Source organism: Chinchilla lanigera, unplaced genomic scaffold, assembly GCF_000276665.1.
Source record: "Chinchilla lanigera isolate Chin_1 unplaced genomic scaffold, ChiLan1.0 scaffold00002, whole genome shotgun sequence".
NCBI lineage: Eukaryota > Metazoa > Chordata > Mammalia > Rodentia > Chinchillidae > Chinchilla > Chinchilla lanigera.
Window position 1 is genome coordinate 18,485,776 of NW_004955403.1, and position 24,868 is coordinate 18,510,643.

Sequence of the window (24,868 nt, forward strand, 5' to 3'; positions counted from 1 at the left end):
TTAAAAAAAGTAGTGATGGAGATTGAAGGTCTCAGGCATGCTAGGTAAGTGCTTTACCCTGAGCTACACCTACAACAACAATATATAATTTTACAAGTTCATAGACTTTCATGATTAAGCAAATGTATAAAGGTATGATTTACTTTTATTCATTAAAGGGTCTTTTTTGAGATAAAGTCTTGCTCTGTTGCCCAGGCAGACCTTGAACTCCTTGGGTCAAGTGTTCCTCCTGCTTTGGCCTTCCAAGTAGCTGGGACTAGCAGTACCAGACCCTACTTAGCAAACAGTTCTTATGTTTAGATACCCTATTAAAAATTCTGCATGGACATTCACTATTCTTTACTTTATCTGCCTCAATATCTACTCTCTTTACAACTATTCTGTTTCTCTTAATGACAAGCCCTGTCCCCCGAAATGCATTAAATACCCTCTTACTCTGGTTTTTCTTTCTATACTATATTTTCAAGTAGGTACTCTTTCCAGAAAATAATTTCCAGAAAATAATTTCCAGAAAACTCTTTCCAGAAAACAATTTTCCTTTGCTCAGTGTAATTTGGGTAGCCATTTAGAGATGACATCAAAATTCACCTTTTTTTACTCTCTCATTGCTCTCTCACATCCTTTTCAAATAGTCACATTGCTACAAAAGAAAAGCATAATTTATGTCTGTAGTAACATGACTTTTCTTAGGAAAACAGTAATCAGCAGAGGTTCCAGTATCAGTAGGGAAGGGGGAAAAAAAAGCCCTTAGGACTTGAGGAAATTCTGTACGACAGGGCACTGTACACACAATTTTGCAAAGTCGAGCTGAAGTTGAGTTTAAAGCATTTCTCACACTGACAGTAGAAGTCAAACACAGGACCACGTAATGGTTCTCCCTTGCAGAATAAACACCCACGTCCGCCTCCTGCCAAGCAGAGGCAGCCAGAGAGCATGCGCAAGCGATGCCCGCACACGTGGCTACAGCGGATGCTGCTGCGCATGAGGGGCACCGTGGGAACAGAGGTTACCCTTGCACACAGTTTCTCATTAAACTTCCACTTGAGATCGAAATCCACTCACTGTGGTAGCCACTGCTGCCGCTAGCCTCTGCCGGCGCCGGGTTGTGCTGAACTGGCCCTTCGCGGGTGGCCCTTCCTGACAGTGAATGGGAGAAGACAAGGGGGCGAAGACACGGGATGGGGAGGGAGAAGGTGGGGTGAGGGAGGACGAAAGATAATCAGACAAGGGAGAGGGAGAGTTTTTAACTGAAGTTGACTTTTCTTTACGGAGTCAAAAACAAAAACAAAAACTCTTAGCATTGAAAGGGGCGTTCATGCCGTGAGAAATGATCCTTATTCTCCTCGCAGGTCACTTCAACCCTGTGCAGGCCCCTTTGTGAACACAACCACTGCTCCGAAAGGAAGCGGAGAGTTACGAACTGATGGACAGCCTGCGATTTTAAGGTAAAATAAATGCGCACGCTGTTTTATTCATGTGATGTCACATAAGTGACAGCAAAGAAAAATCACGTTAGGGAAAAACTGATTCTATACTGTGCACATGTTAAAATGAACAGTTTGTCACGAGAGCCTCCTAGAGGCCAGGCAGAATTTTTTTTAAAAAGATTTATGTATTATTGGGAGAAAAATAATAAGGAAGATGCCAGGATTCTCCAACTTCCCAATCAATCCCCTACCATAAAGCTTCCTCACCGAGATTCAATATTAGAACGAGTACTGGCATCTTCAAGTTGAAGAATTTTCCAAGGAGGAGGCCAGTACAGGATAGGGGGAAAAAAAAATCAAGTTTTTCAGTATGTGGAGATAATACCTAAAAACATCAGCTATGAAAAACTGAAAGCAAAGGCTTCATTTAGTGATGTGAACCTCTGCATAAACCAGCAGAAGAATCCTAGAGCTCTCTCCCATTTCTTTCCTCTTGGTGGTGGGTGGGTTTAAAGGATCTATTTCCTCCTAGCCACTTGATTCTACCTGACAAACACTGAATCTTTAAGGTTGTGAACAAGAACTTCATTGCCAATTAACTAAGATGTACTTGCTTAGAATAACTTAACAGTTTCTGCTGAAAAAACAGCATGAGCGCTTCCATCAATTTAGCATGACTAAAAAATACTGTAAAATTTTGTATCTCTGATTTGCTTTACATTTTCCAAATCATCCGTATTTCTCTTCCATCCTCACAAATCTGCATACATGTATGTCACACACATACACACATGCACACACACATAATCTGTTCTCCATAAAAAATTTTTCTATACAAAATCCCTTTGTACTTAAGGTAGGAAAAGGAAGAATTCATGTTTACCATTTCCTCCAATGTCTAGGGATCAAGTACTTAATTCATGCTATTAGCAACATGTGAAATCTAGCAGCATTTTCTTCCACAGCACACCTTTAAAATTGTTCCTTTCTTGCCTTCCTTCCCCTGTCTTGTAACACAGTCAACTTCTTATTACATAATGATACTAAGATTACTCATAGAACCAGAAAATTTAAAGTTTAGGAGACAGGAAGTCCATTTTTTAAAAGGTAATACCACAGAACATTCTAGGGCAAATGTGGACTTCATAAGTTACATAACAGACTCCTGAGGCCAACTACCCAATGGCATCTAGTAGAAATATAGCCATACAGGCCCAGAATGTAACTTTCACATTTGCGAGAAGAGTATGATCTAACCTATGCAAAAATAAGCAATCAAATACCTGGTATATAACACATTTTACTGTCCTGAGGTCATCTTTAAAATGATCTGTTTTATAATTATTAAAAATGACAACTATGACCAAATGTTAACAGCAAAGTTCTGAGACACAACATCAATAGAAACCACGACCACAACCACCAGCAGCAGAACGCTGGCTCCCTCACAGAGGCTGAGGAACTAAGATGCTCACAGCAGAGAGCATGGAGAGTGAACCGCCACAGCCCAAGAGGCTCCTAAATTGGCTGCAACAATCATCAGGAAAGTGAGATGATAATAAGCTCATAACCCATACTTGGCATTACTAGATGGAATTCCAAACAGTCAAAAAGCATTTAAAATAGGAGGGAAAAATCTGGCTATTGTGGTGGGGAGTAAGTGGGAGTCAGACTCAGTCTAGTGGAGTAAAACTGAATCCTGTGTCTTTCTGTAGATCACATACTGCTGAGTAATGATATTCCTGCTGGCCATAGTCATCACTGGCTGAATCTCTGGGTGCCCAGCAATGATGCATATTCAAGAGACTTGGGGGAAGTTCCCATAGAGAATAAGCACCCTGAGGGCTCCTGGAAAACCTGGTGTCTTAGGTGAGCAGAAAAGACTTAGGTATGGTCCAAATTCTGCATTTCAGTCCTCCACATGCTTTGTTTAAGTCCAAGTGAAAGTGGATTTTCTCCAAGAGTAACAGCTTATTGCCACCGGAAGTCTATTACTTCTGTGTAAAGTTGGAACTACACTTTTGAAAGGCAGAGTTTCTTTGAGCAGGGAATTAGATTATTTCCATTTCCCTCAAAATATCTACACAAGAATTACAAGGGCCATTGTGTTACTCTTTAGCAATACAAAAATAAAGCAAAATAGTAGAAATAAAAATTTTTAAAATGAATCACACAAAGATGTGGAGTACAAATGGAGCATATCTTCCTGTTGTTTAAACAGTTTTCTTTTTTTGAGGACTCAAGAAATTCTTGATAACTTCCATGAGTATTTAAAAACATAGCCTGTAATTAGGAAGGGTATTCAGAACTGTATTCTGTTTTCTTCAGAAATGATCGAGTAAAAAGGAGTTGTAGTGTGCTTCCTGGCCAGGGCAGGCAGCAAGGGGTATGGCAGTCAAACTTGCTGACAACCAACCTACCCAAGAAACAGCTCTGAACAGAATCTGTTCATTGGCATATTTTACAAAAATACATCAAAATAATATCTGTTCACAAATGTATATGTTCTTATGATGCTAGTTTTTTGGTATTATTTTATTTAAAAGAATGGTTCTTTTATTTACTAAATGATCCTTTTTTTCTAGCCATGAGGCCCATAAATAAGAAGTTTAAATACACACACACACACACACACACACACACACACACACACACGACAATTACAAGCTCAAAACAAGTGAAACGGCCAAAGGCAATTTTAGGTAATTTTCTTGTTAAACTATTTGGCACATTTGTCCCTACAGTATTAATTTTATGAACAGAAGGAAAAACACACAAAAACACACCAAACAAAAGAACACAAAGAATTGTATTCACGACATTAAAAAATGGACCTTTAAGTGCCTATCAAAATTTATTTTTAAAAACATCAGATTAGTTAGTAAGTTTGCTTGTTATTTACACCTTCAGAATTACAATGCACAGAATGTTATTAAAGAAGTCAGAATTAGAGAATTATTTTGTTAATTATTCAGAAGAAATAGAAGATATCTGAAAAGCAGTTCCTTTTAACCTTTGTGTTAGGATGTAAACTGATTTATAGTACAATAAAAAAGCCAAATCATGTCTAATTTTGACTGCACAAGGCAAGAATCATCAATAATATACAACAAAGATAAGAATATTAGAGATTCTAGTTTAACGATCTGGAAGATGATTTATGACTTAAGTTTTAGACATATTTTGTTGCATTTCAATGCAGTAACATAAGAGGACCTTACTTAAAAATTTTTAAACTATTTATTTCAAATAAATTTTAAGGAAATTATCACTAGCCATTAAGACTTTAGTTCAGATTTTTAAGTGGTTTCTACAGGCCAAATAATATCTATTTTTGTAGAATCACATAATTTTAGAGTTGAGAGGGAATTCAGAGATCATTATTAAATTTATAACATCATTTTATCCAAGAGCAAATGGACGCCCAGAAAATTCAACAGATGTACACAAAATTATAGCCAATACCCAGAGGAGAACCCAGGCCTGTTGATTTTTAATCTACTGTAATCCCCTACTGTTTTTCTTGATAGATAAAAACTTGGATGAAGTTGGCACATAAAAGGCCCCTTTTAAGATCCAGCACAGCATATGCATGAACATTCATTACAACCCACTAGATTTATAGTCTAGATTTTAAAGAGGACTTTTTGTAAAAATAAGTTTTAATGGTTCAAAGGCTATAATTGAGAATGAAAATGCTACTTTGCAGCCATAGCGTACACTTTTAACATTCTCTCAAAATTCTTTTCACTTATGTTCAAGTAGGTAAATTAAACAGACTTCCCACTATTTTAGACAATATAATCCTGTTTGAAAAGCTCTCGCTTTAAAGTAGCTAAACTGCTCTCTCAATCTAATGCCCATGTACCGACATATACAGATTAATACTTTAAAAGTCTATGAATACATGACAGAAGGAAAAGTAAAATCTGTACCTGCAGTTGTATTTTTGTATCTTTGCTGACACTTTTTGTTCTCCAGCGTCTTGTGACCCGCTTGTCTTTCTTTGAAATATCTACACAGTTAGCCTACATTGTGCAAATAGTTAAAAGCAACAAAAGATTATTAAGTTCACATGGATAATACACATGCAGACAAAGAGCAGCAAGTTAGTGTTGAATCATGTTAGAACCTTGAAGCAAACCAGGCAGGAGAGAGAGGCACCACATTAAAAGCAGAGACAAAGACTAAATTATATTTTAATGGTAAAATATGTTTTCCTGATGTGCAAAATAAAAACAACAGGATTAAAGAGCTCAAGCACTTTTTGTACATGAAAAGATGGTCCATAGTTCTGAGTGTCTAAATCTGTATCTTCAAAACTGTCATTTCTAAGGCAACAGAAATATGGAAGAACAATTCAGACAGACATTTCTACAGCAGCTTGTACTGTATTTAAATGTAAAACATTCTAAAAAGTCATCTTAATTAACATAGTGACACCAAGATATTAAGTGACATCAAAATATTAAGGCTAACCCCCGAATACAAACTAGTTGGTATTGCAGTTATTTCCCTTTAAATGTCACCTTGTACATTCATAGACCTATCCAGGAAAGATTAAAGGTTAATACCTAGATAGGTCTTTCTACCAACAGCAGAAGTAGGTTTACCTGCATGTCAGTAAAGTTAGGTGCTGACTGAGTTCTCTGAAGTATCTCCAAATTTTGTAGGAGTTTGCTAAGTTCCACAAGGTTTGATTGGCAGTGTGCAAGATCTAATAAAGATCAGAAATAAAAACATGTTAGAATTAGGCAGGGATTGGTGGCACATGTAATAAAAGGGAGTCAACCCACATTTCAGGGAATATGATAAAGAAGATCGAAGCCTATATGATGGTAATACAGGCAAATGAAATAAAGAAACATAAAACCACACGATTTCAAAGCCCATTTCTATCAATTAATGATTCTTAGTGTAGAAGACATTAAAAATCTCAGTCAAACTGTGTGTGATCACTTTCCTGTTCTGGTAGCTTCTGTCACATAGGAGACACACTCAGGGCAACTTCAGCAGGCCTGTGGTCGTACTCTTAGGGCCAGTCCACACGCCCCTCTAAAATAGTTTACAAGGTGCTTGTCTGGAATTTGGGCAGAGTCAGAGTCAGGTTCAGAAAAACAGAAAGGCAGCCAAATGAGGTGGTGCATGACTATAACCCCAGCTTTCTGGGAGGCTGGGGCAGGAGGACAGCAAGTCTCAACCCAGCCTGGCCAACTCGGTGACTTGAAGAGACCTTTCCCCAAAATAAAAATGTAAAGGGATGTAGCTCAGTGTAACAGTGCTGGATTCAATCTCCAATAACACACACTGTGGAATACCAAAATCAGTTAAACATCTTCATGATTTAGCTCACTAATAATGTTGCAATGAATGATTCCTTTAAAGTCTATTAGAGACATTAAAGTAATACAACATTTTATATCTATGGAAACAAACTGCTCCCAGAGTCAAATAATTTCCTTATATATTTAAGGCCTGGGCTGGTATAATTCCAGATCTGTGACTAGCCAGCTGCTTTAAGTACTAGAACTATATAAATCAGATATATTACCTATTTAATAAGGTGGTGCATCTCTCCAAATGTAATTAGCGAAATAAGCATCCAATGAAATTTTTTTTTTTTTTTTTTATCTTTTTGAGACAGGGTCTTGCTATGCAGTTCAGGCTGGCCTTGAGCTCATTTTGTGGCCCAGATTGGTTTCGAACTCACAATGATCCTCCTGCCTCAGCCTCCCAAGTGCTGGGATTAGAGGCGTGTGCCACCATGCCCAGCTACCTCCAATGAAGTAACTAAGAAATGTTCATCGTTTTGAAACTCAAAGTAGGGACTCTATGACATGTAACTACTATTGAATATTTTTAAACTGCTTCAGGAGATTAGGAAAGGAGTGTTACTATGAGCTGGAGTCATCAGAGAAGCCTTATAAAAGAATGGTCTATGTTCTGGGTCTGGAAGATTAACAGAAAAGGTTTTAACAAGCCAGGAGGGGAGGGGAAGGGCAGAACTGTGCCCTCGGGGAGAGCAAACTGTGCCAAGATGTGCAAGTGGGAACATTCAGGTAAGTTCAGGAAACAGCAAAGTTATAGAAGACAAGGCTGAAAGGGTATGTAGGGCCTGGCATCTCAAGCAAGGGCTGCTAAAGGTGGGGTAAGCAGTTCGTACGAACACTCCCAGGGCTGACGGAGAACTGCTGAAGAGTTTCTGTACTAAAATTACTTTCATACAGTCTCAAGGGCGTATTATGTAGTGAACAAAGAACTGGCTTTGGGGTTAGTCAAACGTGAGTCGACTGCAATCCCAATCTCTCCACCAGGACAGCTGCATAATCCGGGCAAACCTTCACCTTGATGCATGCCACTTTCCTCATCCACACGGTGGGCCCAGCAGCAACACCTGTGCTTTGTGGCTGAAATGCAGCACAGTGATGCCTGTTTGCCAAGCGCCAGCCCGGGGCCTGAATAATAATTTCCCATGAGCCTCTGAGTAGGATGAGGCAGCAGAGCAAGAAACTGAGGTGGCGGAACCATCAGGAGGCTGTGTGATGCCCAGAGATGAGGAGAGTGCTGGGCCTGAGGGAAGACACAGCTGATAGGGCAGTGGAGCAACATCTTCAAACAGCTGCCCTAGAAGTCTGAGCACTTGAGTTCGAATCCCAGCTCCGTTTCAGGAGCCATGGGAACTTGGTCGAGGGAGTGACCGTCTTTGTACTTACATTTCCCACAGGAAACCTGGGCATCCCTCCTGCGGGAACTTGCAGTCCTCAGAAAGTGCGGTCTGGCTTGTTTCTTAAACCTGAAATTACTGGACTCAGACTAAGTCTGACTGTTCGGTAAACTCATCCTGGAAAATCTTAATAGACTATCAGCTGGGTGTGGTTATGAATATAAAATCCCTCTTAAATCACATTTTCAAGTGATGATAGAGTTTGGGAAGTGGGCATCTGGGAGGGCTGATAAAAATGCCGCACATATAAGCAGGGTGTGGTGGGGCATGCCTGTAATCCCAGCATTGTGAGAGGCTGAGGCAGGAGGATCACAGGCTCAAGCTCAGCCTGGGAAACTCAGCAAATTACTGAGTACCTATCTCAAAATAAAAATTTAAAAAGGGCTGGGGGTATAGCTCAGTGCAAAGACCCTAGGAGTGCCCTAATACTGCAAAAAAAGACCTGCTGACTGAGTTCACACACTGGTGGAGTGAAAACATACCCATTTTGGTGGGGGATCTAACAGATTGCCAAATTTTAATTTTTCTCAGAGGGAACATCTGTAAATTCTCTAGTCATGTTTACTTTCAATTTCACAAAAGAAAACTATTTTAATTAATCCCAGCATCATCTGACGATCACTACAAAATTTCAATCGATTGAGCCTTATTAAGTACTTTTTACACTGCCCTTATTTTTTCCTGTTTTGAAGATCAGGTGGAAACTGTTTCCTAGACTGGCAGTCACCTGCGGACCATGTTCAGATGAAGCTGCTCTGGATGACTGAGTGGGAGGAGGGAGGAAGAGGAGATGAAGCGGAGTGAAGGAACTGTGTGTTAGTTTGCATGTTTACCAACTGATGCCCATGGAAACACCACTCACGGGTAACTATGGCTATAAGAAGTGGCACCTTGGAATTCTGCTGTTACGGCTGGGTTGCCAGGAGACACACACCTGTACTGTGGGCAAAACAGAGCAGCTCAGCAGGAAATGAGGCTGTGGAAATGCCCTGGAGAGGAGGGCGGAGCAGAGCCCAGGAGCGTGGGTGGGGACATCTCCAGGGTCCATGGGTGGCACTTAGGAAGTCATGAAGTAGAAATGAGGAAAGAAGGCTAAGGTGAGTTCAAGGTAAGGGCAAAAGGCAGAGTCACTGGCTCTGAGAGTGCCAAGGAACTGGTGGATGAGAAGCCCGGATAGGCCATGGGTTATAGAAGGATCTAGTGTAGAAAAATAACCAAGGACAGATGAAGGCTCTCAAAGGGTCCAGGCAGGATGCAGTACCGGCGATTCACCATAGTGGTTTTCATTTTGTTTCCGTTGGCTTAGGTTACATGGCAAGAACTAACCTTCTGCACACCTGTCCATTTCTTCGGAGTCCTGCAGCCAGGCTGCCACCTTGCTCTGGCCGGTCGTACAGCTCGCAGGGAGGCTGCTGCTGCATGGGAGCGGGGACTGCCACGGAAAGTTGTTCGGCTGCACCTAGAGGGGACAGGGACAGCGCCCAAGGGGATGGGCGTGCGCGGTGGAAATGGTACATTTAAATGGTTGCTAAAAAATACCAGTATCTTCAAAGCAATATTTATTTTTTAAAGAAAGGAATAGAGAACACGTTCAAAATATGGAAGAAACCTCTTTGCTAAATGTGGTTAAGTGTTCAGGGAAGACAAGAGTCATAATAACAGCGCCTTTACTCAGCAGCTGGCTCCATCACACAAGGAAGGGGACAGCATTCAAGTATGTTGTATCTCAACATCAACTCAAATTCCTGATAATTTGAAGTTACTCAGTTAATCTGTATTTAATACAGTGTCTTTAGTCCAGAACTTTTTTCTTTTTTTTTTTTTTCCTTGATACTGGAGATTTGAACCCATGGTCTTTGAACTTAACTACCTACCCAGCCCTATTCCTCAATTTTTTTTTTTGTTTGTTTGTTTTTAAATTTTGAGACCAGGTCTTACTAATTCACAAGTTGCCCTGGCTGGGCTCAACCTTTGTGATCTTCCTGCCTCAGCTTCCCAGAGTGCCGAAGTTACAGGTGTGTGCCAACACGTGGCTTTATTGCAGAACTCTTAACTCCTGAATTAAGGCCTTGCATTTGCAAAGTTCTGTGTGCTCTATGATTAGTTCAAGGTCTTATCAACCACAGGTGATTCCCAAATCTATTATGCACCAATATGCAGCCTTATGCTCCGAATGCATACTGAAGATGATACACAAAGGTTTGCCAAGCTATTATCTATAGCTGATTTACTTTCCACTGAAAGGATTTTATGTGAAATAAAGTTGTGTGAAATGTGCAGTTGGGTGAGTGCAATAAACACGCAGTAAAATAAGCAGAAATGTACTGCCCAAGAAGCTGTAAGTTTAAAATTCCATATTTGACTTGAATAGTCGATTACAACTGACTGCATCTCTTCTAAAGCATTATCAAATGACTGATGCATACACTTAGCAAACCCAGACTTATTTACTACCCACACAGAGCCACAAACTGATTAACATTCAGGAGCCCCATAATCTGACATGTAGATGGAAAGCAAGGAGGTAAAAAGCTCTTTTCAGTCTTTATTGCATTTTAATAAACCTAATAGAAAGCTTTCACTGAGTAAGATCTTACAGATAACGTCATCTGCAACTGCACAAATGAGCTTTTGTAAAAATCACAGTTGAAGAACTTTCTTATTCCAAGGCAAACAGTAGGGGAGGAGTTGATTTTAGTCTCTGATTCTCAAATATCACCCCAGTTGTTTAATAAATAAGATGCGGGATGAAAGTAAGGCATCTTTTGTCAATACCTTGTGCCAAAGATGCAACCAGAAGTTGAAAGAACCAAAGAATTAAATTTTTATATTTTTAAGACAGCCCCTTGGAATGCATTTTTCATTTCATTTGGACAAACTCTGGGAAGCCTAGAGACACTCAGAGACTAACTTGGGAACTTACGAGCTTCGAAACTTCCTAGTGCCCTGACCTTCTGATTGGTTTCCTTTTATTTCAGAATTGGTTGCTATTAGGCTTAACCTCATATCCAATTTCAAGGAGAAAGATAATTAAGCAGTCCTTAGCAAGGCTATCGCCAGAATGAAATAATAAAAGGTCTGAGGGCCTTGTCAAATACAATTAAGGAGATTTAAGAAAAACGACTTTAGTAATTTCCACAAAAATAACCAAAAATTGACTAGGGTACTGTTTCTTTGAATCTGATTTGGTTAGCTCTGCAGTTTCTTTATGGAGTTTCGTAACAGTTTGCAAAGGAAATCTGGTTCTGTGTGCTACGGGCACGCCTCTGGAAGGAAGCGGAGAAGCAGAATCTCCATGGAAACGTTCTTGAACTCAATCCTTGGGTAGCTGTCTCTGTCCTCAATTTCAGGTGCCAAGTGCGAAGCCGCAGCACCCCTGGGCCCTGCAGTGTTGCTACATTTCAGAAACCTAATTATTGAATCAAAGGCAGAAACAACTGCCTCTCTCTGCCTGTTGTCTTAACCTTGACGTTTAAACAGGCAACACCTACACTCTCTTAGGGTCACTGAAAACAAACTCTCATTCCAGTCCAAGGAACAACTTCAGCTTCCCTTGTCTATGAGGCACCTAGTATAATGGAAGGGGCACTGATTTCAGAAACGGAGATGCAGGATCAGATCCTGGAACAGCTATGCCATTTGGGAACAAATAATTGTTTTTCTTTGCAGTACTAGGGGCTGAACTTTAGGCCTTTGCACTGAGTTACAGCCTCGGTGTCCCCTTTTCGAACTTTTTTATTTGCAGACAAGCTCTTGCTAAATCACTAAATTGCCCAGGCTGGCTTTGAACTTGAATTCCTCCTGCCTCAGCCTCCCTGAATACTGGAATTACAGGTATGTGCCACCACTCCCAGCTTTCCAATTCAAATTCTTTATCATCTCTTAACTTTGGCTGTAGGAAAGATTAGAGATGGACAAGTGTCAAGCGCTTAGCACAGTACCTGGTGACCGAAATAGGTTACTACTTATGTTATTGTCACATTCTCTGTCTCACTTGCCTTAACTTCGTGAGGGAATTTACTAGTCTCTCTCTGGGTCACGTATGTTGTGACAGCTCAAGGGGAGAGAGCAAGTTACTTTTAGAACCAGGGTCTTCCTATTGCCACCTAGGAATGCGCCCGATTTCGGAGTGTTGATCAAACAAGTGCTCGCTCTCTTCTCAGTTTTCCTACCAAGGAAAGAAAAGCAGGAGCTGGTCTGTTCCTCAGACAGGAGAAATACCTGTGAACGCACTAGGCGATCCCCATTTCTGCTTAATCCATATTTGTGATCCTCTTCGATGCCAATGTCACTGTTGTCTTCTAAAAGTCAGTTCACAAAGCCCAACCTTCTACTTCCAGTGCTTTCAAGAGAGACCCAGGACGTGTTTGTGAAACTTTCTGGCAATTTGCAGGCAGATTTTTATAGAGCAAGGCCATACCTTTCCATCCACAACAGAAACATTAGCAGCTGGGGAGGACTCGGCTGTGGAGGCTGCAGGAAATATGTGAAAACTGGCATCTCTCGGCGACCTCACAATTTCATTCTGCCGGTACAAGCGATGGTGGCGCAGTTTGGAGACCCAGGCGTCGAACCAGTCCTGGGATTTCACCTGAAACCAGGAGCAAGAGGAGCAGTGACTGAAATCAGCCTCTTACCCACCACAGGCGCAGGCAAATTATTTCCTCTGCTAATGACAGAGAGACTGTTGAAATGCGGCTTCACCTTCAAGTGATAGATGTGCTCTTCTGTGTCAAGGTCTATCCTCCGAGCTTTCTTTTTAATCGACATGACAGACAGCCCGACATCTATGCTCCCGTGGACCTTCCCCTTCTGAATCTGAAATCAAAAGACAAGTAAACAGGCTAGAAGGTTACCTGGTCTGATGTGTTTCCCCACTGAACATGACTGAGGCTCAGCTTTTAACTTATCTATGGAAAACGGAGTAGCGCACCTCTTTAATAAAGGTTCTGAAGTTATGGTCCTTCAACTGAGGACAAGTGAAGTTGCTGTGACTTCCCACTAATGTCAGTGAGTACTGTTATCATCTTATTCCTGTTTTTGCAGTAATCTAGTCAACTGGTCGCAATTCTAGGTTGCACAGCTAATATCCCCTCGGAAAGGCATTTTTAGTTGTTCCCAAAATAGCTGTGGTCAACTTTTGACCCACGACCCAGAGCATCCCTGAAAAGTCAGCTGGAAAACAGCTGCTAGGGCAGAATAGGGCAGCTGGGACCTGACAGCAGGGAGCAGATGGCTCCTCCTCCTAGGCACCCCCCTCAGACCAAGGGCAGAGCTGATTCAGTGGCAGAGATGGGTCAAACTGAAATCTGAGCCTTCTGTCATTTCCCCTACGGCAGGATGACAAGCAGGGAGATTTTTCCTGCTTTGTGCGCAAGCAACTATTTCAAATATGAAAGATAATTTGGGATTCTCAAGATAAAAGGATGTATGAAATAGAAATGAAGTCAAAAGACAGTTTATAAGAGGACAGCAACAAGAACAAAGATTGAGCTACACCTCAAAAAAGCACATAGGAGTTTACTGAGAGGTGAAAAAAAAAAAGGATATTTGCACTTTCTCCCCAAGAGAGAAAGAGCAATTTTGTCAATATGTCACTTTTAGGTTTAAGCTTCTATTTTTAATAACATACATCAAATAGTTAAGTTAAATCTTCATGCACTAGTTTGAGGTTTTATGCTATCTCGAGGATAAGCATAAAACACACTACTCTGGAACATGCAGGTTTAGTAGCTTGTTAAATACTACAAACATAAACATGCACAAAATTAGTAACTGTGGCACAAGGCTTGTACAATTATAGTGTTTACTCACTTCAAGCAGAATCCTAGCTCAATCTTTGAAACATATCCTGTGTGCTACTTACATCAAGAGGTGCCTTTGAATATTTTAGCATTCCATTATCCAGGACAAAAAATCGCTGCAAGAACCAAACACCCCTAGTTACTGTCTGTACTTGGAAATACATAAAATATTCGCAAGCGTGAGTGTGCTTTGTAATTATCAATGTGTTGATCACTTTAATATAGAATTTGGTGCATTATTAAATCTCAAGGATATCAGAGCTTGAGGTCAATGCTACTAATCTACCAGAGTTGTTTTCTTGTTAACACATAACTTAATGGGGATGGAATTTTTTCACCGTGATTATTCTTAAGAAGGAGGGACTCTCATGGCCTGCCCGTAAGACCTTTTAAATGAACCATGGATAGTTGTTTTTTTTTTGTTTGTTTTTTGAGACAGGGTTTCCGTATGTAGTTCAAGCTGGCATTAAAGTCACTATGTCCCCTAGCCTCAAACTCATGGAAATCCTCCTGCCTCAGTCTCCCAAGTGCTGGTATCATACTCATGCACCACCACACCCCACTAATGCTGCATGTTTTTAAAAGAGAGATATAAAAATAATCTGGTTTAGGTTATAGAGATTCTGGGAGGATCTCTACACAAATCTGCAGGAAAGTTCTACCCTGGAGGTAAACTCCTGAATTTCCCCTGCATACTGTACCGTGCAAAATTTCTGAAAATGCTCATGACCATTACAGGAATTAGTTGTGTAGATCAATGAAAAATTAAGTCCTTGAAATTTTAAGGGATCTTAGCAATATGTTTACATTATCCATTTAGCAAATGCTTGCATTCCAAAGGAGGCTAATGATGTTTCCAAATTGCATTAAGGATAAAAAACAAAACAAAACAAGATTTCTGTTGGGGGGCAATTTCATCTCCTCTAAGATCTTTCTAGTCCAGTCTGAATGGGATGTAGCAATTTTCAGCAAATACGCATGGAGTGGGAACTCTCTGCTGTTGATTTCTCTTCATAGGCATTCAGGAGAGACTAGTGCCCAGGTCCCAATCACACAATGGGTCCACTACCCGCCTCTAGTTCACTACAGCAGGGAGTCTTTCTGTTGCTGGAAAATGACAGGGCAGAAATGTTTTCATGTGATTCAGGAACTCAGATCCGCTGAGGTAGCAGGTGGTCAGCTGCAAGGTTACTCTGCCTAGAACTCACAAAAGGCCACTGCGACCCTTTGTTTCACATTCTGGGGGACAACAAATAAATATGAAGAGAAAGAATCTCAACTGAAAAATACTCAATGACTCAAATCACTTTGCACTGGGCAACTAAACAGACTAATGCTTGAATCTGTACACGATGGTCCTGCAGAGCAGGAGGCAGTGTGAGGGGGTCCTCCCACTTTTATGCAGCAAAATGTTCAAAGGCATAGTCCAGAAACTTGCCGCATACTTATCTGTATTTGAGGACATTCAGAGGGAGGGAATGAAGTATACTTCAAAGGGCAGTAAACAAACCTTCAGTATCAGCAATCTTCCAAATTTAATTTGTCCTGGTAACAATATTTGTAGGAATTTATCCCAAGGAACTAATTAATTTTCAATTATAAATATGTTCAGCACAACATCATAACAGCATAAAACTAGACAAGCTTTGCACATCTAGCAATAAGAAATCAGATTAATAATGGTGGCATATACAGTATAAATCCATACAATGGACTACATGCACACACTAAAAAAACTCATATTCATAAAAATGAGAACATATCTATACTAAAGCAGGTTAGACAATAATATGCATAATTTTGGTTTTAAATATCACATAAAGTATTTTTCCATATATATATTACAGACCTTAGACTCAAATAGGCATAATAGCTTGTAACTCATATGGTTAAAGTAAGGTTTAGGGGTACAGCTCAGCAGCACGGCGCCTGCCTGGCAAGCAAGGTGCTGAATTTGTCTCCTGGTTCCAAGTCCCCCGACAAAAATCCATAAAATAAGGTTTTAAAAATTAGTTTTATACATACAACATGGCTTCCCACCTAATTATAAGTAAGATCCTCTTTATAAAGACGATCACAACTTGAATCTGATAAAATCGTTACCTTGTGCCAGCCTTTTAAAGGCCATTTTCTTTTCTTCAGCATAAAGCCTTCATGTTTGTCTGGTTTCTGGACATTGGTTTGGCCTATTTTCAGCCCTTCTATAATTTCCCAGCTGTCAGCTTCCTGAGAGAAAACAAACACACAAACAAACAAACAATCTCATTTTCTGGGTCTGACGATACTCTGAAAGCAGATTTTTAAGTAGAGGTCACTTTTGAAGCAAGTTGACTCACCAGAAGTATAAGCCACATCCTGGAGCACATTCTAACATAAACACATTAGGCACTTTCAACTGAATTTAAAATGAGTTTCCCAGTAATCTGGCAGCAAGTGGGGCCCCTCAGAGACCCACAGGGGCCACCTTGTCTATGTGAATGGAATGGAATTTTGATTGCCTGTATTCAGAATGTTTAAGATGAATTTTCCCAGTTATTCTCTGAGTAAGTCTCAGAATGTGGCCATTTTGATAGCAAATGTTTGAATAGAGTGCAGACCTGGCCTTCTGTGTAGGAACAGAAAGCCTACAGTTGTTGAAAGTGGCTTGTAACCTGCTACCAAGAGAAAAAAACAGCACTGTGGTCATGTTTTGTCCTGGGGTGGCTGGCTGCATTTCCAAGTGCCCATCAAATATCTTGTTCATCAGGCGGGGGATATAGCTCAGCGGCACACACGCCTGCCAGGCAAGCGCCAGGTCCTGAGTTCAATTCCCGGTACCAATAAATAAATAAATATATATATAAAAGCTTTGAGTCATTTGTAATTTAAAAAAAAAAAAAAAACAAAAAAACCATCTCGTTTATCAAATGCACACCAGAAATTTCAGGCTTTTGAAGGTACACGTCCCCTTGGGAGCCTGTGGAAGGAGTACCAGCCTGTAAGGCCATGGAGCTGGACAGGAGAGCTGGGAGACTGCACAGTACTAGAAGGCGTGCTTACCATCTGTCTGCAAGGCCCTGGATTCAACCCTCAATATCTAAACAAAAGTAAATTTAAAAAAAAAAAGAACCTTAGTTCTAGAGTCCACACTCTCATCGTTCTGTTTAAAACTAATTGAATCTGTTTCTTTTCTTTTTTTCTTTTTTGAGACAGGGCTTCATTTTGTAGTTCAGACTAGCTTTTTAAAAATTTTTTCTTTCTTTCTTTCTCTCTTTCTCTTTCTTTTTATTTTAAAAAGAAGAGGAAAAAAAAGTCAGACTGGCTTTGAACTCACTGTGCAGTCTGGGCTGGCCTTGAACTCGAGGTGAGCTTCCTCCTGCCTCAGCTTCCCAAATTACAGGTGTTCGCTACCACGCTTGGCAGTACAGTTTCCTCTTTCACGAGACATGTTTTGTTAGATTTTAAATATCCAGACTTGCTTTTTTTTTTTTTTCCGGTACCAGGAATTGAACTCACAACCTTGCACTTGCCAGGCAGGCACTGTGCCGCTGAGCTAAATCCTCAACCCCCTTCCCAGACTTTCTGAATGCCTATAAAGATCTGGCGACACTTGTCTGCATGAAAGATGCCTGTCTTCAGTCTGCCACCATCCCCACTGAGCTTGGCAAACCCACCTGGCTTTTATAACAGCCAGGGTTTGAAAATGCTAGGATCGAGAGTCTCTAGGGACCTATGTAACTCTATAGTATCCGCTGACCTGGCAAACACCAGAGCAGTCCATGTTCTAGTGCTCCGGCATGACACCCTGGACCACAATGTGCCCTTTCCACAAGTAAGCAGATTGCAGCTCGTGAGGCAGGAACAGGCTCTTCATGGCCCTGGCACTACGGCCACATCCTGTCTGGGGGGCAGGAAGGGGCACGCAGGGCAGGGGGACAAGCCCTCTCAGGTGAGCTGCTCTGCCACCTCAGCTTTGGGAAGGTGGGTGCTCTGCATCAGGCCCCTTCCCAACTGACTTGGGAAGCGGCCTTCGGAAAAGGTTGGGTCTATTTGAAACATCATTAGTCCACAGAACAATGGGCTCAGCAGGAATGGCCAAGGGAATTCATCTCAGGGCACAAGGCTTTGCTGGCCCAAGGAGGCGGTGGTGGCTGCCCAAACCCTGTAAGGGAATATGAGGCTCCGGTGAGGCTCGGAGGAAAAGGAGTCCCATCAGCTACTGATACGGGCCATGAGCCAGGAAGGGAGTCACTGAGTATTCACCGCTCTTCTTCTCAGCCTTTCCCTCCTGAAGCCTGCTTGCCCTGTGGTCACATTTAATCAGTGTTAACTTCAAGTGTGTGTAGATAGGGAAGGACTTTCGTATGAAGTTACTGTTTCAGAAATGGCTAACACTGCTTCATTCTAACCTCGATAAAGCCGGGAGCCCTCTAAACAGCCCTCTACACCTGACACCAGGCCTCTGCTCTCCCCAAGCCCACCCCCAAGCCAACCTGAGACTGCTGTGACTTTGTTCATCCTCGAGGTCATCCCTGAGGAGGACACTACGCACTGCGCGCTGGAGAAACATACCTACTGGTGTTCATTTGGTGGCATGACAGAGTCTCGAAAGGGTCTTTAGTAACCCAAGAACAGGTTTCTACTTGAAGATAATTCTGAGGAAATGTGATTGATCTGGTGAAAACTATTAATGAGATACAGTGATTTTTTTTTAAAAAAACAGTGTTTCTGATGAGATAATTTCAAGCTGTAGAAACTATATTTCTTTTGGACAACACAAATGCAAGTAGTATTAGTACATCATCCAGTACCAAGGGGAAGGCGTCTTAATATGGGTTGCAATTCAACAAGTGAGAACTGCTTATAAATAACATTAAGATAATAAGAAAAATAATAAGTTATGACAAGGCTAGCATTTTGGTTTTCTGCTCTTACCAGAAAAGTAGGTAATGACTCTGTTCCACAAAATGATGGATTTATACTGATTCTTTTTTAGAAGTGTGATACAATTAAGAAATTAAAATAACTCTCCATATATGTATAAATATATTCCTTAGATGAATAGAATTCACGAGATTCTCCCTAAATCTGCAAATGTATTCTCTGTTCCTACAAGTGAGTATATAAAGACATTTCTTCTCTTAGTGGCTTCATCCATGGGTAGAATCTCTAGTAGAATAGAGTTTTATTTCTGCTAGGTTTTATTTGAAGGCTAGTGTGTAACTTTGATTTTGTGTGCGTAAGCTGGAGAATACTATACATAATTAGTAAAAATGGAAACATTTAAAAATCGGTATAAATGTATTTCTTTTCCTTTTCCCTGAATTAACTCAGAATGTAACAGCTTGTCCCTCTGGAACTACGGCTATCGGTTTCTATCAGAGGTTTTCTCTTCACTGGGAACTTAACTGAAGAGGGAAAAATAGGGATAAGACAGAAAAAGCAAAAGGCTAAAAGGTAACATAAATGCTGCAACTCTGAATCAACAATTCCATTTTCTTTGATGTAATATTCCTCTGCTAGCAAAAGAAAGAGAAAAAAAATTCTGATTTGGTTCTTACAATTAAGTAAGCTGTCAAGCTGACAAAGATGCAGAGGACACAACCGCAGCAAACAACGTTCTCCCTATTTCAATTATAAATGCTGATGATAATGTTACAAACAAGTTCTGTAATAAACGCATAACCCGTCTCAGGACAAGATAGAATCTCCTATGTTCTTTTATCTAACATGTTGAAATTCTTCCCACTATGCTTAGTAAACTAGGTCGAGCATAAAAAACTAAGTATCTTTCTGACAACTGAAGAATTTCTTTTGAAATTTCAATTGATATTTACTTTCTGCTGAATCTCTCCAACTTTCCTAGGTGTACTTAAAACAGAAATAGACAAAAGTCCTAATGTGATCATGTCAGTACTAGACCTAAGTCAGATATGCAAACATTTTTAGTATTCTAGAAGTTTTCAAAATACTTTTCCTCTAGTAACAATGAATAAAAGCAAAAAATAATCTAATAATAGCTTAATTCTATTCACTTGAAAAAGAGGGGGACATGTCCATTCTCAGGGATCTACTCCATGGATGTGCATGTGTGTACAGGTGGGTGGGGGAGGTTGTGGAGGCAGGGTCTACATAAAAAAGCTCTAAGAGTTGAAGGCATCAAGCAGAGAATTTAAAAGAAATCTTGATCCAGGAAAATGCGTACTTCGAACAAAACTCTTCCACTGCTAACCAGTGTCCAGGAAGTCTACCTTTTCTCAGAAGGGCCAAGAGATAGTGAGGTGCCATGCTACCTGGACTGGCCCTCTGTGGTACTGTACTTGGATTGGAGGGGGGCCTCTAATTCCAGGAGGCCCCAAAATTTATTCTGTATCTTCTAATTCAAAAACAATCAGGGCTTATTAGACCTACAGCTAGATCCAAATGGGCAGCAAAATGCAGAGAAATGAGGCATGGATGCTGTTGGTACCCCACCCGAATTTCTCAGTTGGGCTAATGGACCCACCACACCCCAGCTGCTGTGAGCAAGGCTAATAGCCAGCTCTTTCTATGGAGAACTAGTGTTTGACCAACTTGAGGCCTTTATGCTTGGGAAATAAACTCAGTTATCACTAAAACAAGAACATTAGTACTGACTTCAATAAATTGTTTAGCTGATTTAAAGGTGACATGTTCTAATATAGTGCCTGGTACAAAATAGGTGCTCAACAAATGTCAGCTGCCTTTTCCATTGCTCCATATTTATTTGCTGTCTCCTTTGCTAATGGTAAGAATGAACTGATGTTCAAGGAGGTACATGAATTGTATTTACCAAGTGTTTGCTCTTTATCTGCTGTTCAAATAGGAGTCAACCACTTTTATTTGCTCTAAATTATATTTATGGTTTGGTGATTCCCCTTTTCCTTAGCTTAGTAATCTACTCCTGCCTGACAGCATGAATTCAGTACTTCTAAAGTCTTCAAAGTATAAAGAGGCACGTACATCCCGTAGCACTAAGACAGTAATGTGTTCTTCATTTCACGGATTACGTTTCACGTAGGAAATGCAAAATGGAAGGATCAGCTAACATATTCAGAAGTTAACTATCTTTGGAAATAAAGAGCTATTTTTATAACTGAATTCAAAACCCACATGCACTCTATTTTTAGAGTTCCTCCAGGAGGGAGCCAGCCCACTGAACCTCTCCAGGGCTGCATGGGGATCAGTCAGACGTCAGACGCTACCTCCTTGACTGACTTTCACCTTTGAGACAGGAAAGGATATAGACACTTCCCTAATCTAAGGAGGAGCAGGCTGAGGAGGAAGGAACTCTGGCTCCCATGAAACAGTCAAATCTGAACAAATGACCTGCAGTGCTCTCCTGGAGGTGAGGAGACCAGCACGGGGACCGTGCGAAGGCCACCACGTGCAGGTACCATTACCTTGCGGGCTGTGGACCACGAGAAAGTATCAGTTGTTGAGTTGGACAAATTTAAGTTTGAATTTCTGCTGTGCTACTTAACAGCTTTTTTGACTTGGGCAAAAAAATCTGTTTCCCTTTTAGTAAAAGATAACAAATATTTACACAGAGCTGTTTCTAAGAATTATATTCAATGGGGTAATGTATGTAAGCCCTCAGCACAGTGCCTGGTATGCAGAGTTTGGGGAACAACAGTAGCTACTATTATCAGGATTGTTGCTGGACCCAGTGATTTTTCTCCCACTACCTTGGCACAGAAATATTTACTTATCCCTCCTACAGGGAATAACAATACTTTCTCTTTCCTTTTCCCTTAAAATAAAAATAATTTTGGTCCTCTGTATGTATCACTGCAAATCCAATATAAATTACACTTTCATCAGCTCTGTCCTTCACATGGTGGAGAAACACTGTACTGCAGGTAGAAAGAAGGAAGTTGGAAGAGATGCCACGCGATTGGTGTCACAGCTACCTTCGGGGAGCCAGGTGTAAAAGTTGTTCACAGTTCATAGGGCCCCAGGTGGGCAGGACTCCATCTGAGAAAGAACGACATCTGTCACTGACCTTGGAGAGGGGGACTGGCTCCGGTTCTAGCAAATGCCGACTTCCGGAGGGCTCGGTGCTAGAGGAACCAGTCCTCTCCAGGATGTGGATACTCTGAAAAGGAGTGGAAATACAGGCCAGGGTTAGACACTTGTTCCTCATACTGATGGACATGCAGGCGAGATCACACAGACCGCAGCACGGACAGTAAGTGGGGTCAAAAGCATCAAGTACTTCACGACCAAAGATAAGCGCAGCAGGCAGGGAGATATGTCAGTGAGGATTTTATCTTCCTTCTTATGGACTGACTGCTAAGCATCAGCTGCAAAGCTAGTTCCGATCTTAGAGTAGCAGTTCTGGAAAAACTTCAGGACACAAAAAAATTAAGTATGTCAGACATTTTTACAACTTTTTGGGGATGGTACATTTACTATGTAGACTAATTAGCTTTACACAGACATATATTTTTTTTTAAATGTTTCCAACAGAAAATGCCAATAAATAAAAGGAAAGGTCTAGGTCAAAAAGTCCATGGCCTTAATATTGTTTAGTCTCTAGAGTTTCTTATAAGAAGTACACAAAGAAAATAACATATCAAGCGCAAGAAAAAGTATATGTCTTTTTCAAAGACTATGAAGATCATTTGTACATCAGGAAGAAAACATTTCTAATACTGTAAATATCGATAAACACAATCCTTTAAATAACAACAACTGTTTAATAAAAGTCTTCAGTTTTTTAAGCGCATAAAGAGTTCCTGAGACTTAGAAGTTTGAGAACTGCTTAGGTTCTAGAACTTAAAAATGTGTGGTCATTATTAAAATGGAGTGTTCCTATATGTATATAAGTTATTCCTTCTTTTTTTCACAATGCTTCATTGGAAGAAAAGCATTTTTTTAACTAACACATTTCAAAATTTCTTTAAAGCTACTAAATTTGCCTCAAGCTAAAGTACACAAATCTGCTCATTAATAATCTCAAACTTGCCTGATGCACGACGCAAGCTTATGTGGGAAACAAACCTTGTCTTACGTGTTTATCAAGTATATCTGAGCAAGACCTCCCTCCCTAATATAAACTCTATGAAGACAACACCAACAGAGGTATTTTTAAAAATGAAGTAAATTTTCTAAGAAACGTGGGCAGTAAAGGTATACAGGTGTCACCGTACAGAAAAACATAAAATGCTTCTGCCACCACTGAATTACAAATTACTTTATAATTTGAGATAATTCCTTAGGAAAAAAAAAAGTTCCCCTAACATGATTTTTTTTACATCGAGTTAGAATTGTATAGAAGTCACACATTTTAGTAGCAAGTTCCCTCACCATCTAATAGAATATAAAAAATTTTAGCCAAGTAAACATAATAAACCAGAAGATCAAAAAACTGTTAATAGCATGTGTCATTAATTTATTCAATGAATCAGCCAATCATCACTGGACATCAACACAGAAAGTGACAGAGAAGAACAAGGAGAGGAAAGAAGACAAGAGAACTGTTCCTGTGATGTCTAGGTTCTAGAGGGAGGTCTTGTCATACCAAAAAGTAAAACTAAAACTAAATAATACTGAACATTTTTTGTGAACCCATTGGTTCACCGTGTTCCCTGTGGCTACTGCTTCTGCTTATTCAGTTTATCCTGGCAGGTGTCTTTGGTCTGCGCTTCTCTGCGAAGACTCCCTCCTTCTCTACACTTTCAGGTTGCTGGGCAGAAAAGCACAGATACATTACCAAGCCACTGCCCTCTCTCCCCTGAAGACACAGTAAGAGAAGGAAAACGTGGATAGAAACCTGACCTTAGCAACTATGTAGGTGGAAAAGAAGGATTCACTTAAGCAACCTGGCCAGGAAAAGGAAACTAAATCCTTTAATTTCCATATCAAGACACAGACATAGAAATGCTTGGTATATTTAAAGCATGATAAACATGACTTTTGTCTCTATAGACGCAGAAGGATTTTTTCAAATGTTGCCAAGCTTTTGTGGGTCAGCAAGGTGAGGTACCACATGATCCAGAACTCACATGTGTAATCCAATTCTGAAAAACAGTTTGCATTATGCAAGAAAAGGAAGAGGTTCATTCATTTCATTCATTTTTAATACAGCATAGTATAGTGCGTATTAAAACTGAGTGAAGGGCTGGGGATGTAGCTCAGTGGCATAAGCGCCTGCTTGGCAAGTGCAAGGTTGTGAGCTCGATCCCCAATACCACAAAAAAACAAAAAACAAACAAACAAACAAAAAAAACAAAGTAAAACTGAGTGAAATATCTAAACTCCTCATGATGATTTGCCAAGGCGCAAAGAATCTAAAAATGTTTACTGATCCATTGTAAGTAAATGAGTATTTTTATTACAAGTACGTATATACAGTCCACTGAAAAATATCACAATTTATAAAAATACCACTTTATTCCCATTATTTTAACTATTAACTAAAAATAAGCTATTTTATTTAACCTCCAATATAATGAAGCCAGTAGCTCTTTATAAACTTCCCTGTCTTATATTTGTATATTATTAGAAACTAATCATTGTTATCTATCCTAAATAGAAAAATGACCTTACTACCTTGAGCGGCTTCAAACTTACGCTATTTTAAACTAAAAGTTATACCTAAAGTTATGTAATAAAACATGTAACCACTTTATATTTTACATAAAATATATAAGTACCTTGAATGTTATACTTTTATTGTCACCAGCTATAGGAACAGTTTTAAGTTACTACACCTAGTCTTGGACCCTCTTCACCATGGTACCATTTCTTCTACCCACAATGCATCCCACCCTGCACAACACTCCACAGCTCAGTAGCAGACCATTTGCTTAGTATCTATATGGGCCTGGGTTCAGTTCCAAGCACTACAATAGCCAAAAAAAAAAAAAAAGTTTCTGAGCTGTTCAGTGTTTTCTGGTTAATTTGTAGAG

The 24,868-nt window shown here is 40.2% G+C and overlaps 1 protein-coding gene across 13 annotated transcripts in view; it reads right to left on the minus strand.

Moving 5' to 3' along the window:
• The window catches only part of Osbpl6 (oxysterol binding protein-like 6), a 134,291-nt gene that overhangs the window by 44,228 nt on the left and 65,195 nt on the right, over positions 1–24,868 (minus strand). For 5 of the 13 annotated variants that reach the window (XM_013512645.1, XM_005373382.2, XM_005373381.2 and 2 more), the window contains 9 exons: positions 21,958–22,050; positions 16,059–16,181; positions 14,018–14,071; positions 12,856–12,969; positions 12,572–12,742; positions 9,478–9,610; positions 6,041–6,144; positions 5,363–5,455; positions 1,063–1,137 (listed from right to left, as the gene is read on the minus strand). In XM_013512645.1, the coding sequence (XP_013368099.1) occupies positions 1,063–1,137; positions 5,363–5,455; positions 6,041–6,144; positions 9,478–9,610; positions 12,572–12,742; positions 12,856–12,969; positions 14,018–14,071; positions 16,059–16,181; positions 21,958–22,050 (960 nt within the window). Of the gene's footprint in view, positions 1–1,062; positions 1,138–5,362; positions 5,456–6,040; positions 6,145–9,477; positions 9,611–12,571; positions 12,743–12,855; positions 12,970–14,017; positions 14,072–16,058; positions 16,182–21,865; positions 21,926–21,957; positions 22,051–24,868 lie in introns of those variants that run through there. The other 8 variants (XM_013512663.1, XM_005373387.1, XM_005373383.2 and 5 more) reach the window with 5 other exon arrangements.